This window comes from Zootoca vivipara, chromosome 13 (assembly GCF_963506605.1).
Source record: "Zootoca vivipara chromosome 13, rZooViv1.1, whole genome shotgun sequence".
Taxonomy (NCBI): Eukaryota; Metazoa; Chordata; class Lepidosauria; order Squamata; family Lacertidae; genus Zootoca; species Zootoca vivipara.
This window is the reverse complement of record NC_083288.1, coordinates 50,253,622-50,270,026: the sequence shown is the minus strand read 5'-3', so window position 1 is coordinate 50,270,026 and position 16,405 is coordinate 50,253,622. Positions and strand designations below refer to the sequence as shown.

The 16,405-nt window shown below is 52.2% G+C and overlaps 1 protein-coding gene across 3 annotated transcripts in view; it reads left to right on the top strand.

Moving 5' to 3' along the window:
- Positions 1–16,405, top strand: part of DNAH2 (dynein axonemal heavy chain 2) — a 149,025-nt gene that overhangs the window by 17,301 nt on the left and 115,319 nt on the right. For all 3 annotated transcript variants that reach the window (XM_060281903.1, XM_060281902.1, XM_035134845.2), the window contains exons 3-6: positions 5,186–5,280; positions 7,075–7,245; positions 8,420–8,648; positions 10,443–10,553. In XM_060281903.1, the coding sequence (XP_060137886.1) occupies positions 5,186–5,280; positions 7,075–7,245; positions 8,420–8,648; positions 10,443–10,553 (606 nt within the window). The remainder of the gene's footprint in view (positions 1–5,185; positions 5,281–7,074; positions 7,246–8,419; positions 8,649–10,442; positions 10,554–16,405) is intronic.

Here is a 16,405-nt window from a genome sequence, read left to right as displayed (position 1 = left end):
GCGACTTTTGAAGCCAGTGGCGGCCATTTTTGGTGCCCATAGAAGGGCAAATCGGAAAGGGAAAAAATGCCCGCCGGCAGGAGAAAATAATGGAGAAAAATGGGAGATGAAGTGATACGGGGGAGCACCGGGAAAAGGTAAGTAAAAACGGGGGTTTCCCGGGGGAAACGGGGTACTTCGTAGCTATGGCCCTGTTTAGGGAAGCTTTTAATGTTTGATGGATTTCTGTATTTTAATATTTTGTTGGAAGCCGACCAGAGTGGCTGGGGTAACCCGGCCAGATGGGCAGGGTATAAATAATAATATATTATTATTATTATTATTATTATTATTATTATTATTATTATTATTATTATTATTTGTAAGTAGAGGTACCACTGTATCTCCCAGTTCCTAGTCCAACACTCTTATCATCATGCTGGCTCATGCTGGGGGTTGGCAGGTGCCAGGTGACACATTGGAACCTCACACACTGTCTCGGGAAAAAGTAGAGGCCCTATCCCCTCCCATTGCAAAACACCAAAGTTATTTGAACATTTAAATATATGAACAACTGGATACCTGTTGACTTTAAATGGGGGTGGGGGGACATGGGGTGGTGAGGGATGTTTTTTCCATGTGGGGAAAAAATGCTACTGACCTGTGCCGTCCCCTCCCCCTGGAGTGACTATGGGATGTTGCCATTGGTCTAACTCGGCATCGCCCACACCAGCTTTTTTCCAACTTGGCCTCTTCCGGATGTTTTGGACCACAGCTCCCATCAGCCCTAGCCAGTGCTCAGTGGGTGATGGGAGTTGTAGTCCAAAGTGCCTGCCGGGCCCCGGATTGGGAGAGGCAAGGCTGCCCTGTCCTGCCTTAGCAGCAGCTTTGCAAGGGTTCAGGTGTGAGCTTTCCCCAGCCTCACCTGGAGAAGCCCGGGACTGAACCGGGACCCTCCTGCAGGCCGAGAAATGAGCTGCGCCACGGAGAAATAATGAGATCTTCCTCCTTGCAATTTGGAACAATGCACCCTCCTTTTCCCTGATTGCAATTACACCCATGGGTGGGTCTTGCTGAGCTCGGAACGTGGTATTGGTGGGGCAGGAGCTGGAGAGAGGCAGGCTCAAACACTTGTGCTGAATGCAGACACCTGTAAGAGCCACTCAGATCCCATCTGCCTTCTAAGCCTTCAGGCAAAACGCAACCAAGTATTATTACTTTTTTTAAAAAAAATAAATGTGTTTTTAATATATAAACAGAAGCTTTTTTTTGGAATTCTGTGACAGCTGCCTTGATCTGCATTGGAGAACAAAGCCTTATTCCCTAGGATGGGCCTGACAGTGATTGTGGGTTGTGTGTGAATGAAGCAACGTGTGGTTCAAGAGGTGTGCAGTCCCACTCCACCCCGATCTTTGCGTGCTATTGCGAGGGGTCTTGGGGTGCACCTCTCAGACCGCCCAGCCTAGCTGCCTGCAATCTCCAAATGCCTTTCAGTTTGATGCCGACTGCATTCTCTGTGGCTCTTCGGTTTTCAGCACGCTGCCTGCTTATGAATTTATTTCCTTTGCCTCCCTTATTTTCTGTGGGGCCTCCGGGACCGTGGCTCTTGGCCAGGGGCCAGTTGCCATAAATAGCTGGATTGGGAAGGACACTGTGCCTGTGGCCCTGAGCGCTTTGTACCTTCCTTGGCGTGAGCTGTTCACACTTATGCTCTGCCCTCTCTAGGTGGTTGTGGCGCCCTGGGGTGTCATAGAGCTGGGAGGTCATCTACTCAAACCCCACTGCTCAGTGCAGGATGCAACCACAACGCCCCTGGCGAATGGCCGTCCTTGAAAGGCAGTGCCGCAATCTGCACACCGTATTCCAAATGCACACCATATTCTAAATTCCTATTGCACCATCGAAAAGGGTGCAATGATTGCTTCTCATGAGCTGGACAGTGTGCTGCTCTTACTCAGAGTGGAGCCTGCTTTGAAAGCTGGTCAGTAAATATCTCTGAGCAACCACACCGACTTCTTTAGACTTCTCCCATTTCCCCCCTTCTCACTGAAATAGAATAATTGAATCGTAGAGTTGGAAGTGACCACTGGGATCATCTAGTCCTGCCCCCTACCCCAGATGGGGCGTGAACCCTTAACCCTGAGAATAAGAGTGCCATGCTCTACCGACTGAGCTATTGGCTGGTCTAGTGATTGAACCATCAGCTTTTCACTTTCCAGAATCTCTCATCCCTCTTGGACTCCTTTCCTCTTTCAGAATCCCTGGCCACGGACCTCACCAACTTTCCTCCGAGCTCATTAAAATCAGCTCTCTGCATCCGACTCCACTCCACTCAGTTTTCACGTCCCTCGCTATCATAAATTCAAAGATGACACGGTCACTTTCCCCCAAGGTTCCTGCCACTTCCAGTTCATCAAATAGTTATCCTCCGTTGGTCAGGATTAACTCCAGGATAGCAATCCCCCCCTTGCTTCTTGTTTCACCTTCTGAGGAACGATGTTGTCAGCAGAGGAAGTCGAGATTTTATTGGACGTTGCGTTTGTAGTGCAGATTTAGACATTCAGCAGGTGTCCGGGGGGTTGCTAGCTCCCCGTCTCTGCCACAGTTTGCCTTGTGCGAAAGTTTTGTGATCTCTTCCAGGAAAGCAACACCCTTGCCCTCCGGTTAGTTGGGTGGCTTGCAGTATGTTGCCACAACACTCTCGCTTTGGTTTCTCCTCCTCTCTTCTTACCCAGGTGCTTTCAACAAGACTGATCCATGGATTTCTGTGCAGCTGTATTTATTATTTACATGTAAAGCTACTGTTCTGTCCCTCTCTGATGGGTCTGTTCCTTTTGAGCAATATTCCATATTCCAATCATGTTTTATCCCACCAGGGATGAGAGTATCTTCCCATAGTAGGTTTTTGAGTCCATTCTCTCAGTTTCCCATTGACTCTTTGTGTTAGATTTTGGATGCTCTGGGTGTTGCAATTTCAAATGTTTCTCCGCAAAATCCTGGGCACCACCTCCTGCACCCTCCCTCTTCCCCACATGGTCTTGCCCTGTATATTTGGCTCAGCACTCATCCCTGGACTTTTGCCTCCCTCCCCTACGGGATTTAAAGTTAAGCTCTCTTGATCAGGCTTTCAAGACTTACAGTCTTCGGAGGCCCATTCAGTATTTCTACTGGCTGGGTTCCTGTGTGGAAGGTCAGCAGGAGCACGCAGGAGCCGGTGGGATGAAGGAGCCTTGGCACCCATGCTGATATATCTTCAGGGCCGGTGATAGGGTTTTTTGCGCCCTAGGCGAGATCACCTTCTGGCGCCCCCCTCCGCCTTCCCGCTTGGCGATTGGCCAAGGAGGCGCGTGAGGGGAGGAGTCTGGAGTGTGTCCTCCGCCGCCCCGCCCCGAAGGCCGCGCACTCTTTTTTCCTTTTTTAAAAAACCCGTCTGACTAACAACTGGGCATGCGCGCGCTCAGGTTCCCCCGCCTCCCCGCCTGCTTTGATTGATTGGTTTGAGTGCCCCCCCCCCCGATTTCTGGCTCCGTCGTGTGGTGCGGCCCTGTGCCCCCTGCAGGGCATTGCAGGGAAGCGCCTCACAAGCAGCAGCAAGCAGGAGCGAAAGCGGCAGCGGTGGCAGCAGAGAGAGCGTTTGTGAGCGGGGAGACGCACCAGCGCCCCCTCCATTTTGGCGCCCTAGGCAACTGCCTAGTTTGCCTTAATGGACGCGTCGGCCCTCTATATCTTGAATACATACCCCCACGACTATCGAATTTGGACGTAGCAATACTTCCAGATGCTGGTTGCCGGAAACCAGAGGAAAAAGAGCTTTTGTGCTTGAATCCTGCTTGCAGGTTTTCCACAGGCATCTGGTTGGCCACTGTGAGAACACAATGCTGGACTAGATGGGCCTCGGGCCTGATCCAGCAGACTCTTATGTTTTTATGGACAGCCACAAACCTCTTGAGAAGACGTGTCAGGTCTGCACAAACTGCCTCTAATCCTCTTAGGAGGATGTTTCTGATCGCCATCACACTGGATGGCGTCTGGGTGTTGTTCTTAATGCCCTGTGGAGCATGGGGGTGATGCTTCTGCTACTGACCCAGGGCCACTGCCCAGTGACACAGCATGTCTCCTCATTCTTTCGGTCCTGAGAGCCATCCTCTTTCACACTGCCCTTTGTGTTCTTCTCTTGACATAGTGACTGCCAGTTAGTGTAGACCAGGGGTGGCCAACTTCCAAGAGACTGCAGTCTACTTACAGAATTAAAAAATGGCAATGGTCTACCCCCGTTTTTTGGGGGTGCAGGTCACAGTTGTTGGCCTTTTTTGGTAAGGAAAGCCACGTTTTTGGGGGGTTCAGGTCAAAGTTGTTCAGCTTTTTTTAGGGACGAGGAAAGCCCCAATTTTAAGGGTTTTTTGGGGAAAGGTGGAACAGCCGCTCACCAACAAACAGTTTCACTTTGTTAACTCCTCCTTGCGTTCTGCAGATCATGCAACAATGGAGGGTGGGGTCGAGGGGTTGGGGTCGGAATCGATTTTAGCAACGCTAAGGAAAAGGACCCAACGATCGACCGCAATCTACCAAAACCTCCCGGGGATCTACCAGTAGATCACAATCGACCTGTTGGACATCCCTGGTGTAGACAGTGCAGATGAACCCATGGCCTGACTCTGTGTACAGCTTCTTGGGTTTTACTTGATGGTAACCTCTGCCCTTAGGCATCCTCTCAAGAGCGCATCTTGACTCTGGCTCTCATAAAAAAAACTTTCATCCTCCCTAGTAGGATTGAGTGCTCAGATCTCTTGATGAACCCACCATCTTCCTGGGCTCCTCCTAAAACTTCCCTGCTAAACTTCCCGAGTGAGTGTCTTTCTACAGAGCTGTGTTGATGACTGTTTGGATTGACCAGGTGGATCTGTTTGGGGCTGGGGTGGGCGACCCTTCGTCAAGAGGGGGCATGCGTGTGTTCTGCATTAGGTGGTCTCCTTGAACCCTCAGACTTGGTGATTCAACAGGAATTGTCCCCAACTACTTGCCTGGTACTGTACAAGCAAGGCCTGTGTGTGTGAGAGAGAGGAGTGTGTCAGAAAGGTGTGTAGACCTGTAGATCCCTTCTGCTGTGCCAGCTTTAGAGCTCCCGGCACCACCTCTGCCCCAAAGATACCACAGTCCTTGGGTGCACTTCTGATTTTTGCTTCTCTGCCTTTTGCCCTCCTCTTAGGAGATGTTACTTCGGCATCCTTGGACGAGATGGAAGAAGAGAGCCAGGAGGACTTGGCTATCCCTCCCAGCCCTATGGAGGGAGAGGCGGATTTGGTAAGTTGGGAAGCCGGGTGTGTGTGACCTTGCCACAAGGAAGATCTCACATACGGTAGCAGGCGCAAAAGGAAGGGTGGGCAGAAGCTCCCAGCTGGACCCACTTTTGAAGGACTGTGCTTGTGTGTGTGTGTGTGAGAGAGAGATCCAGTCTTTTTGATGCTCTTGCCACCCTTGAAAACTTTAAACTACTCCTGCGTAGCTGAAGTCTGTGCAGGCTGAAACAGGTGGAGGTCTCTTTGCCCTCAGCATTTAAGAGTTATGGATCAGGTGCTTTTCTCTCTGTCTGCCTCTTGTTTCTCTATCCCAAACTCGGGTGTCTTCCTTGACAAGCAGCTGCTGCACTCTGTCACGGAAGCAGCTGTCTCAGTCCAGCAGAAAAAACCCCTCGGCTGTGCGTCTTCTGCCCCTCTCCAAGGCTGCAGATGCCAAAGGTTCCTGGCCCTGCATGTGACTTCCCTTCTGCATTTGGCTAGCTGTTAACACCAAAGGGGGAGGATGCCTTTCCAGGAGGGAAGTGTTGCCTTTCTGACTCAGGTGACGTCCGGCTGTTGCAAGGCCCAAATCCTTCCTCCGACAGAGACGCCCTGAACAGGAGACCAAAAAGCGGACGGGTGCCTGCATCCACAATTTTGTCACATTTGGGCTAGGAACATCTGGCTCTATGCTTCTGTGCCAGATGTTATGCTAATTTGATCCTGATCTCTCAGGTTTTTCTTTGAGTATCTCTTGGGGATGAGAAAAAGAAGTCTTGATATGTGTTTTTTTTTGGGGGGGGGAATCATACACTTTCTCTCTCCAGGGCCAAAAAGTGGCTACTGCCCAACTCCCCATTTCCTGCTTTTCAGTCTGCACTGTTCCTACCCTTAATTTTCTTCCCCTCCCCTCCCCTCCCCACCCCCATTTACTTTTTCCTGCATACCTTTCCCTGCGCCTGGAACTGTGTTGCTTTAATGACTGAGCTCCATGATCTGCGGAAGCTCTCTGGAGTGACTGTCTTGCAATCATCTTAACAAATTAGCCCTCTTCTCTCTCCCTCTTTGAGTGCCCCGGTGGGGGTTTGGCTGAACAAGGGGAGGCGGAAGAAGATTGTGAGTCTTGGACTCCCAGTTTTCATGAGGCAGGCCCTGCTGGTGACTTGCATGATTCATTTGAGTCGGGGTGGGGTGGGGGGGTTCGAACTGCGGAAAGCGACAGGTTATGGGGTGAGGCTTGTCCCCGCATCTTGCCAAACTGAACGGTATGGGAAATATGTGTTTGTTTGTTTTTTTGTTACCTAAATAGGAGCCTGTAGGGCAGGATGATCAGGACCATGCCAGGAGGGGAAATGTGTTTTTTCATCGTTCCCCCACCCCCTGCATCCCACAGCCCTGATGAAAATTGCCCCCAAAGTGGAAGGGAATGAGTCCCTGCTCTCCCTGCATGGTGTTGTCCTGATCAGCAACGCCCCTCCCCCCCCAGCACTTCAATACTTGCTATTTAAAGAACAAGAACCAGACGCGACAATTGCATGCACCGATTTTTGCATGCTGTCTAGTTTGTTCCGATTCAGAGGCAGGCTGCCTTTTAAACTGGAGGTGTCTACAGCCTCAACCTCCATGAACTGGTGTCATCTCCTGTGGCCGCTCACACTTTTAGACTCAATCCGATGCCCTGGAATAGCAGGCCAGGCTCTGTGCTTGTGTGGTTCCCAGTCCTGCGCCTAAACACGTGGGATGGGGGGGAGGCGATGCAATCCAACGCGGTCTCTGAGAACACCTTGCTTGAGCTTGGCCTCTTTCCCTTTTCATTCAGAATCCCTGCATTGAAAGCCGGATCGCCTTGTCTGGCCTCCGAGATGAGATGTGGACAGAGGAGCACATGGACGCCATGGATCAGTTTCTGAAGGACCCCACCCAGCAGATGCTTGTCTTCTACATTGACGACTTTGCCGGCTTGAAAGTGGAGCCAGTCATGCCGTACCAGGTTGGTTCGGCTCAGTCTGTCACGGTCCACCTGAGAGGATCCTCTGTGTGTCTGGGAGGGGTAACAATGTGGGAAGGTTTGCCGTTTCCTCCGCAGTGCAAAAGCATAAGAGCACCCTGCCCTGTGGCTGAATCCGATCCATCTAGCCTAGTGGCAACCTCATGCTTCCAGGAAGCCCACTAGCAGAGTTTGGCCCTCTTCCCCTCTTCTTTGCCTTTGGCACCTAGTACAGTGGTGCCTCGCTTAACGAATGCCTTGCTTAACGAAATTTCTGCTTAACGAAAGGATTTTTCGAGCGGAGGTTGCCTCGCTAGACGAATGCGTTTTACGAAAAATTCATCCAGCGAATCGCGGTTTCCCATAGGAATGCATTGAAATTCAATTATTGCGTTCCTATGGGCAAAAAAATAATAATAATAATTCAATGCATTCCTATGGGATTCGCTAGATGAATTTTTCGCTATAAGAAAAGACCCGTGGAACGAATTAACTTCGTCTAGCGAGGCACCACTGTATTCAGTGATATACTGCCTTTGAACCTGAAGGCCCCATCTAGCCTTCATCAGCAATAGCCACTGATCCTGAATTTCCCCGGTCCTCTTAATAAGTGGGGCCTTTCCAACCTTTGATACTTCATTAGTAGGTTTCCAACTGTCCAGATGGTATCAGGAGTATTTTAATCCTTTGCCCACAGGGTGTTTCCCTGCACAGGGCATAAGGTGGCTACCGTTGTTTCAGTCTTTCTGCTTCTGACGGTTGGTCTCTTTGCTGTTCTGTATCTCAGATTAAATTACCCCAGATCCCCGGGCTCATGTTTCCTAAAAGCAGTGGGGAATCCAGTTCTTAATTAAAAGCTAAAGGTTGCATGGTTTGTTTGTGACAACCTGCCACTCAACCTCTGCCTACTCCCAATTTGTTCTCGGGAGGCATTTTGCCCGCTCTGTGGAACAGGTCTCTGCGGCAGGCACCTGTGCTATGGACGGATGTGGCGGTTATGGTGCTGTAGCAGACACTCTGGCATCAATCAGCTCCAACGGTCCAGTCCTGGGCACTGGAAATATGTGGTAGGCTAGACTCAGGGCAGTTTAGAAGCTCTGTTCCCAGAGCTGGAGGTCACCAGGATAAGTTTCTGCTGAGGATCCTGCCATCTCTAACTCAGCATTTGTCCCTGCAGGAGCAGAAGCAGCTCACTTACTTCATCCGTCAAGAGAATGCAGAGATCACGGAAGAGAACTTCCACGAGGTAGTCCAGTTTGGCACTGTCCGGAAGCCCTACATCGATTCCTTGATCCGCCTTCTCAACGCCGTGTATCTCCCCCAGCTCTTTCGCAAGTCAACCTGGCCCGAAAGCATAAAGAATGAGTTTTTCTCAGAAATCTACCACTTTATGACCTCTCTCACAGGTAGGACTCCCTGCTGTCTCCTCCCTTCCTGGATCTGACTTTTATGTAGGGCTGGGCTTGCCGTTTTACTGAGTTCTAACTAAGACCTCCCTCTAAAGATTTGCCAGATCAAGAAAGGAGATTCCAGCTGAGCATGGTGGTAATTGCCGGTTCAATAGCGGGATGGTCTGCCCCGAGGGCACCAGAGTCTCCTTCATTGGAAGTTTTTAAACAGAGGTTGGATGGCCAGCTGTTGGGGATCTTTAGCTGCAATTCCTGCATTGGACTAGATGACCATTGGGTGCCTTCCAACTCTAAAATTATAGGATAGTTCAGATCTCTCCGCGAAATTCAGTACACCTCACGCTCCCTAATGCCCATCATCACTGCTGCCTGGCCCACAGTTTCTCAGCCTTCAGAGCTCTTCCTGCTGATATTTCATTACCCATCCCGTTCTTAGGCCATGAGAGGAGGTTTCCCCCAGAAGTTGCACCCTTTCTCAATATTCTAGTGCCAGCACCTTTCATTTGAGCAGGTGGGATGCTGCTCTGACATCACAGCCCACAGCTAGTGGTTACAGAAGGCTGTCCTATTCTCCAAGGAATGCATTGCCTGCAGTGGCAGCGACGACTGTAGCACGCTGCTTGGAGGCCAGATCTGCTGTCTCCTCAGTAGCTCCCCCCTCCATGCCACCTCTACAGCCATCTCTTGGTGAACAGGAGGTGCTGCTGGGCTCCTCCCACCCACGAAGATCATTATTCCCCCCCCCTCTTGATCTTGATGTAAATCTTCCCTGGCCAGGGTGGGGTGGGGCACCATTTTGTGGCTCACCTCTGGTGCCAAAATGTCTTGGGCCATCCCTGGGTTATCGGGTGTCTACCTGACCAACAGAAAACAACCAGCCTTTTGCCTAGGTTTACACATCAGACGACTGCGATTATGCTTAGTGTCTTTGTACTCGCAGAGTTTCTCAGTGCCTTGGTCTTTTTCCCAGTCACCCTTAAATTTGTGCATGTTGGAATGTATCCCTGTATTTTTTTACTATTAGGGAAGCTGAGCGCATTTGCTTAAACGTGCCACCTGCATAAATTACTCCCATGAGGTTTTGCTTTCCCACACAGCTTGGGACATTGGGTCAAGGGAGAGGGCTGTTTGGTAGCAGGTGTGTCAAATGCGATGACTATTGGCCAGGGGCGTAGCCAGGATCAAAATTAGGGGGGGCAAGGGGCAAGGGGCGGGGCCAAGGCAAGGGGGGAGGGGCCACAGTGGGGCAAGGAAAGCCATGGTCGTTCAGGGGCGAGGGGGCGCCATGATCAGCCCGAAATCGGACTGTTCCCACCCCCTTCTCGACAGGCATGGGGTGAGGGGGCACCAGGATCAGGGGGCACCCCCTGGCTGGCTGTGGAGCGGGCGGAGGGAAAGCCAGCCAAACGCTTTGTGCGGCTCTGGGGCTTTCCCTCCACCCGCCCCACAGCCAGCCAGGGAGAAGGGAGACGGCACCGGGCGGCGGCGGGCAGCGGGGCAGGCTGGCCAGCGGCCCTGCTTCTGGGGGGGGCAACTGTCCCCTCCTGCCTACGCCCATGCTATTGGCGCCCTGCTGAGGAACCATAAACAGTGTTTCCTATTCTGTGTGTTATGAGAGAGCCCTTCCTTCCTTCCTTCCTTCCTTCCTTCCTTCCTTCCTTCCTTCCTTCCTTCCTTCCTTCCTTCCTTTCCTCCCTCCCTCCCTCCCTCCAAGACCCCCACAAACAGCAATTTGCCCAGAACGATGCCTTTCTGCTTTGTCACTCTTTCTCCATCTTTGTCCCTCTCTAGACACTCGCTCCAAAATGAGGGGCCGCACCATCCTCTACATCCCAATCGAGTCCCTGACCATCAAGACGGAGATGGCCTTGAAGGACAAAGCCCTGGTTCAGCGGCTGGAGAGTGAGTGGCGGATCTCTGGGGACTTGGGCCCTGGAGGTGGGGGGGGAGGGAGTGGTGGTAACAGGATCAGCAGGAGAGGAAGACGGCTGATGGGGAGGATGAAGCTTGACCGAGAGGCTTGCCAGCTGAGCAGCAGTGCTTGGACTGTAAGTGAATTAACCCCTCGCAGCATATGAGCTGCATCCATCATTCCCAATCACAGAAAACGGGTTTGTCAGGCTGTGAACGTCTGCAGGGCCCCTTGGTGGGGTTATTAGTTCTGCTGCAGGCGTTTTCTGTCAGGAAATGGAAGGCAGGGGCAGGTTAGGCCTCTCCCTAGCCCTCCATCCTACCTTCATGGGTTGCCTCGGTGTTGAAATTGCTCCTCTCCTCTCCACTCCCCCACCCCACCTCCCATCTAAATTCTGCACCACGCACGTGCAAATGGAGAAAACAATGGCACTGGGATGACAAACGCACACTTTTTCTGCATTTTTAGAGCATTCCTTATTAGAGCATTCATTTTTCCATCTCTGCTTGCAAGATCTGGGGGAGATGTGCAGGCTGGGAGAGAGAGAATGTCTAGGAGGCCTGGGAGCAGACAGGAAGAGAAGAGAATGGCTGCAGGGCGCAGAAACTTCCTTTCCTTGACTGTAAGCGCTGCTTGGATCCTTCGATTTGTTGAGGAGACTTTCACCTGTCCAAGGACCAGCCTTTTCGAGATCTGTTTTGGAGTCCATGTGGTGGGATTTGAAGCGAGCACATTTCCTGCCCTTGTGCCCATGAGAGCTAGAGACTTGATCTATTCAGACAGACATAAACCTTTCCTCGACTTCATGCCCAGCATAGGCCACCACAGTGCTTCCTCTTTGTGGGTTTGGTAGGTGCAATGGAGACGCCATAATCCGGGAGATGCAGTAACACTCGTGTGCTTCAGTAATTCCCCTTGAGTTTATTAAATAACAATACAACAAAGATAACAAATAATAAAGCAAACTTGTCTGTCCGCTCTCTGGAATGGTGGAACAGTCTGTTGAGGAGCAAGTGCTGATAATTTGGGGAGAGAATGAGGAACTCTCAAGAGCAGGCATAGGCAAACTCGGCCCTCCAGATGTTTTAGGACTACAATTCCCATCTTCCCTGACCACTGGTCCTATTAGCTAGGGATCATGGGAGTTGTAGTCCCAAAACATCTGGAGGGCCGAGTTTGCCTATGCCTGCTCAAGAGAGCTGGAATTTACGCAGACTGGCTAACCAATTCATGAACTCACCATGGGAGATCTTGTGGTTTATGTTCTAATTCTGTTCGCAGCAAGTGGTTCCTTTCTGCAGAACCAGAGCCCTGGTGTATCTCATACCAAGACTCCACCTTGTCCAGCATCCTGTTCTCACAGTGGCCAACCAGATCCCTCCAGGATACCCCAAGGACCTGGGAGGGAATAGCTCCCCCCTCTTTTTAGCTCCCAACAACTTACAGCTGTCAACAGACCTCCCATAAAAACCTCAGAAAAGCCCAGCAGCTGCAACCGGCTTTCTGATCCTGGAGACCGCTGCATGGCCGTCTTGAAGGGTAGCCATTGGTAGCTTTCTCCTTCTGCATGGCCATCAAAGCCATCAGGCAACCCTGCACCTCATTGAGTCATAAGCGTTCATAAGGCACCTCAAAGGGCATCTACCCACCAGCTGATACAGGAAATCTTGTGGCAGTGAGTTCCAGAAGTAAATTATGTCCCATGGGAAGAAGGACTTTTCTTTTGTCTTTTCTGAATCTTCCGCTGATCTGTTTCATAGGGTGACCCTACGAAAGTTCCACTTTTCCTCACTTTCTGCACATCATGCACAATTTTATAAACCTCACGTATTATGTGTCATACCAGTTTCTTGCCCTCCTCCCAGCACCACCCCCCTTCCCCCCCGAAGGCTGTCTTGTGACAGGCAGGTGGCTGATGTTTAAAATGCTAGTGGGGGTGAATCATTCTTCTCCCTGCTCTCCAGCACCTTCTCTCCTCGGGTCTATTAAAAATCCTGCTTTTGTTATTATTTTGGGGGAAGAGGGCTGGTGGTGGTGACGCTGCGGGGAAATGTGCACACACCAAAAATCTCGAGACTAAGAACGTGGGGTGGGAGGGAGAGGAACTTTGGCCCTTCATCTCAAAATCAGAACCGCGTGTGGTTTTGTTCTCGAGGTACGTGGAGCCCACTGCTTTCACCACTAAGGGTGTTTCCAGACTGGGACAATGTCTCACAAACGGGGCTCTGAGACTTGATTTGTTCTGCGTCCACATGCACGCAGTTGAAGTCTTTCCATAGCTGTGCCACATCCACACCAGTGGGTTGTCCTCGATTGAATCTTTCCGTTTACTGGCCCCTCCCTTCAAGGACGACACCACCCTCCACTAACATTTCTGCCGATCAGAAGATTGGCGGTTCAAATCTTCACAATGGGGTGAGCTCCCGTTGCTCCGTCCCAGTGCAAGTAGATAAATAGGGACCGCTGCAGCGGGGAGGTAAATGGCGTTTCCGTGCGCTCTGGTTTCCGTCACGGTGTCCCATTCCACCAGAAGCGGTTTAGTCATGCTGGCCGCATGACCCGGAAATCTGTCTGCAGACAAATGCCAGCTCCCTCGGTCTGAAAGTGAGATGAGCGCCGCAACCCCATAGTCGTCTTTTACCTTTTTTTTACCCCATTACGGGCATGCAAAAATGTATTTCTTAATCTGCGCATGTGGACCTCTAAAAATAATAATCACAGTAAGCATGGAAGAGCAAATATCATCAACCCTTAGTTGTCATGTTTCATGACAAGCAGAATGGAGCTTGTGCTTTTTGGCAGAAGTGGCAACATTGAGCAAGGTGGTCTGATGGTTGAACTCAATGTAAGGCAGCTAGCTGTGACACAGCTTATTCCTTCATGGGATCTCTTCACCCCAGGTCTGGCCACTGCTCCTGAACCTGCCCCAGTTGGCATCCTGCAGATTTCAAAGGGCTGCTCTCCGAAATACAAATGGTTTATGCCCTCCATTTGTTATAGAATCATAGAGTTGGAAGAGACCACGAGGGCCATCCAGTCCAACCCCCTGCCAAGCAGGAAACACCACCAAAGCATTCTTGACATATGGCTGTCAAGCCTCTGCTTAAAGACCTCCAAAGAAGGAGACTCCACCACACTCCTTGGTAGCAAATTCCACTGCCGAACAGCTCTTACTGTCAGGAAGTTCTGCTGCTCAGAAGTTCTGCTGCTCAGAAGTTCTGCTGCTCAAAACAGTTCTTCTGCTCAGCAGAACTTAGTCCCTGCTGCTCAGCCCAGAACACCTATTTTATTTGTTTAGCCAGAGCACAGCCCCTGGAAAGCAGCAAGGGACACCTTTGCTATTCTGGGTGTTAAAAATGCACAGGACTTGGTTTCATTTTACTGCTGTTTTTAATGGGCACATTACCCATCTTGAGCCTTCAGGGTATGGGACGCTTTGAGAGGCTTGTTCTGTCCTTTGTTTTCCTTATCTTGCCAGGGTCCCTCTCTGTGCCTTAAGGGGAAGGCCACGACCTGCCTGCTCCAGCCTATTCATCTGCCTCAGGGCAGAGAGGAGAGAAAAACCCTATAATATATATATTTCTCTCTCTCTCCTCTCCACCCCTTTGCTCAGGAACTTCTTGTAACCTCTCTTAGTGCATTTTGAGTGACATTCTTGGGTTGGAGGGCATTTTCTTTCCCACACTCCCAGAGTTTGGAGTGAAACTGGGGCTTGCAGAGCCCAAGAGAGGCTTGAGAACTGAACCAGAGCTGGCCTTAAATGCGGAAAAGACATTGGCCGAACTGCCACTTATGGCCATACGACAGGTTGGGGGCATCATAACTGTCCCCCCGTGTTATGTACTGAGCTGAATCATAGAACAATAGGATCCATAATCAGCAGTCTCAAGGGCGTACCCACCACGGGGCAAGTTAGGGCAGCTGCCCTACTCTAGAAGCAGGGCTGGTGGGCAGAGGCGGAGCACAGCCCGGCGGAGCGCGAGTTCGCCATTCCCGCCGCGCCGCGCCGCACCCTCCAGCTCCCCGGCGCGCCCTCAGGCAAGGCCAAGCACGGCGGGGAACCAGGGAGCGCGGCGCGGTGGGCGGGAACGCCGAACTCGCGCTCCGCTGGGCTGGGCTCCGCCTCCGCCCACCAGCCCTGCTTCTAGGGAGGGGCACAGCCCGGCGAAGCGCGAGTTCGCCGTTCCCGCCCGCCGCGCCGCGCTCTCCCTCCAGCTCCCCGTCACGCCCTCAGGCAAGGCCAAGCGCGGCAGGGAACCAGAGAGCGCGGCGCGGCGGGCGGGAACGCCAAACTCGCGTTCCGCTGGGCTGGGCTGGGCTCTGTCTCCGCCCACCAGCCCTGCTTCTAGGGAGGGGCACAGCCCAGCGGAGCGCGAGTTCGCCGTTCCCGCCCGTCGCGCCGCGCTCTCCCTCCAGCTCCCCGTCACGCCCTCAGGTAAAGCCATGCACGGCGGGGAACCAGGGAGCACGGCAGGGGGGCCTTCCTGCCCTGGCGAACTCCTGCCTTGCTGCCCCCTTTACTGGCGCAGCGGCGGCTGCACTATTGCCGGCACCTCCCCAGCTTTCCTCTCTGTGACAAAGGCGCCCGCCTTTGGCCAGGGTCTTTTCGATTGGGCCATCGCGAGGCAGCGGGAGGAGCTTGGCTCCGTCATCTGCCCGCATGCAAAACCGTGCAGGGGTCGGCAGTTGCTGAGAACAGGGTCGCAAGGAGAGAGGGGCGTCTGCGCGGTTCCAGATCTCTCTTTCTCTCTCTCTCTCGATCTCTCTCTCAATCTCCCAGCTGGAGGGAGGTCGCGTCACGGTGCGCTCTGTCGGGCTGTGCTCCGCCTCTGCCCATCAGCCTGGCGCCTCTGACTGCACTTTCCCCGCCCACTTTGTGGCCCCTCCCCTTCCATGCCTTGGCCCCTCCCCTTGCCCCCCCTAGTTTTGATCCTGGGTACGCCCATGAAAAAGTGAATCTGCAACCTGATTGGCCCACAGGTGTAGCCCAGAAGTAGCCAATCACACAAAGCCCATTGTGTAAATAATGTATATAAGCAGATGGTTTTGGGAAAAGGGCATTCTTCTTCTCTTCTTCTCCTTGATGACTACGAGCTGAATAAAGAGCATGAAATTCACTCTCGACTCCGAGTATATCGCACCCCGCTTTCCCTATGCAGTGGTGCCCTGAGGTAATTTCTCCCTCAGCTGTTCTCCTCCAGTACTTCTGGTTTTGGAGCCAAGTTGAAGGAGAAATTACCTCAGGGGCACGGGTTGCAGGGAGAAAAGCCTCTGGGGGTGGGGGGCGCACGGCACCCCCATGTGGTCCTTCCTTTTGTGCTTTGAACTGAGCCTCCTGTGTTTGAAGAGACAGGCCCGCGGCCCGCCGCCATCTTGTGCGGCTTGTCTCTCTGGGCCCGTCCCGTCATCCCATTGCCCCAGCCGCGTCTCGCCCCCTTTTCATCTCCCAGGGGGTGCTGGTTCTGTTACTGCCCCGCAGGCAGAAAAAAGAAAAGAAAGGCTGAAGCGCCGGCGAGAGAAGTCACCAGTCAGATCTGGCGCAGCGGCTCGTTTGTTCCGCCCTGCGCAAATTCAATTGAACATCTCGTTACGGACAAGGGGAAAAGATGTTGACTGAATTATGCAGCGTGTGTGTGTCTCTATTAGGAATAATAAAGCAGAGCCTGGCAAAGGTGCGCCTCACCAGGGGTTGTTCAGTCCTTTTCTTCCATATGCAAATGGCAGAGGACGCCCACTAGGGGAGCCTGCTGGGCCCTCTGCCTCTGTACTGTGTGAGGGACATGTCAGACATCCTGTTCTGAAGGTGTGGGCCCACAAAATGTTCTTGTGTGTATAAAAATAA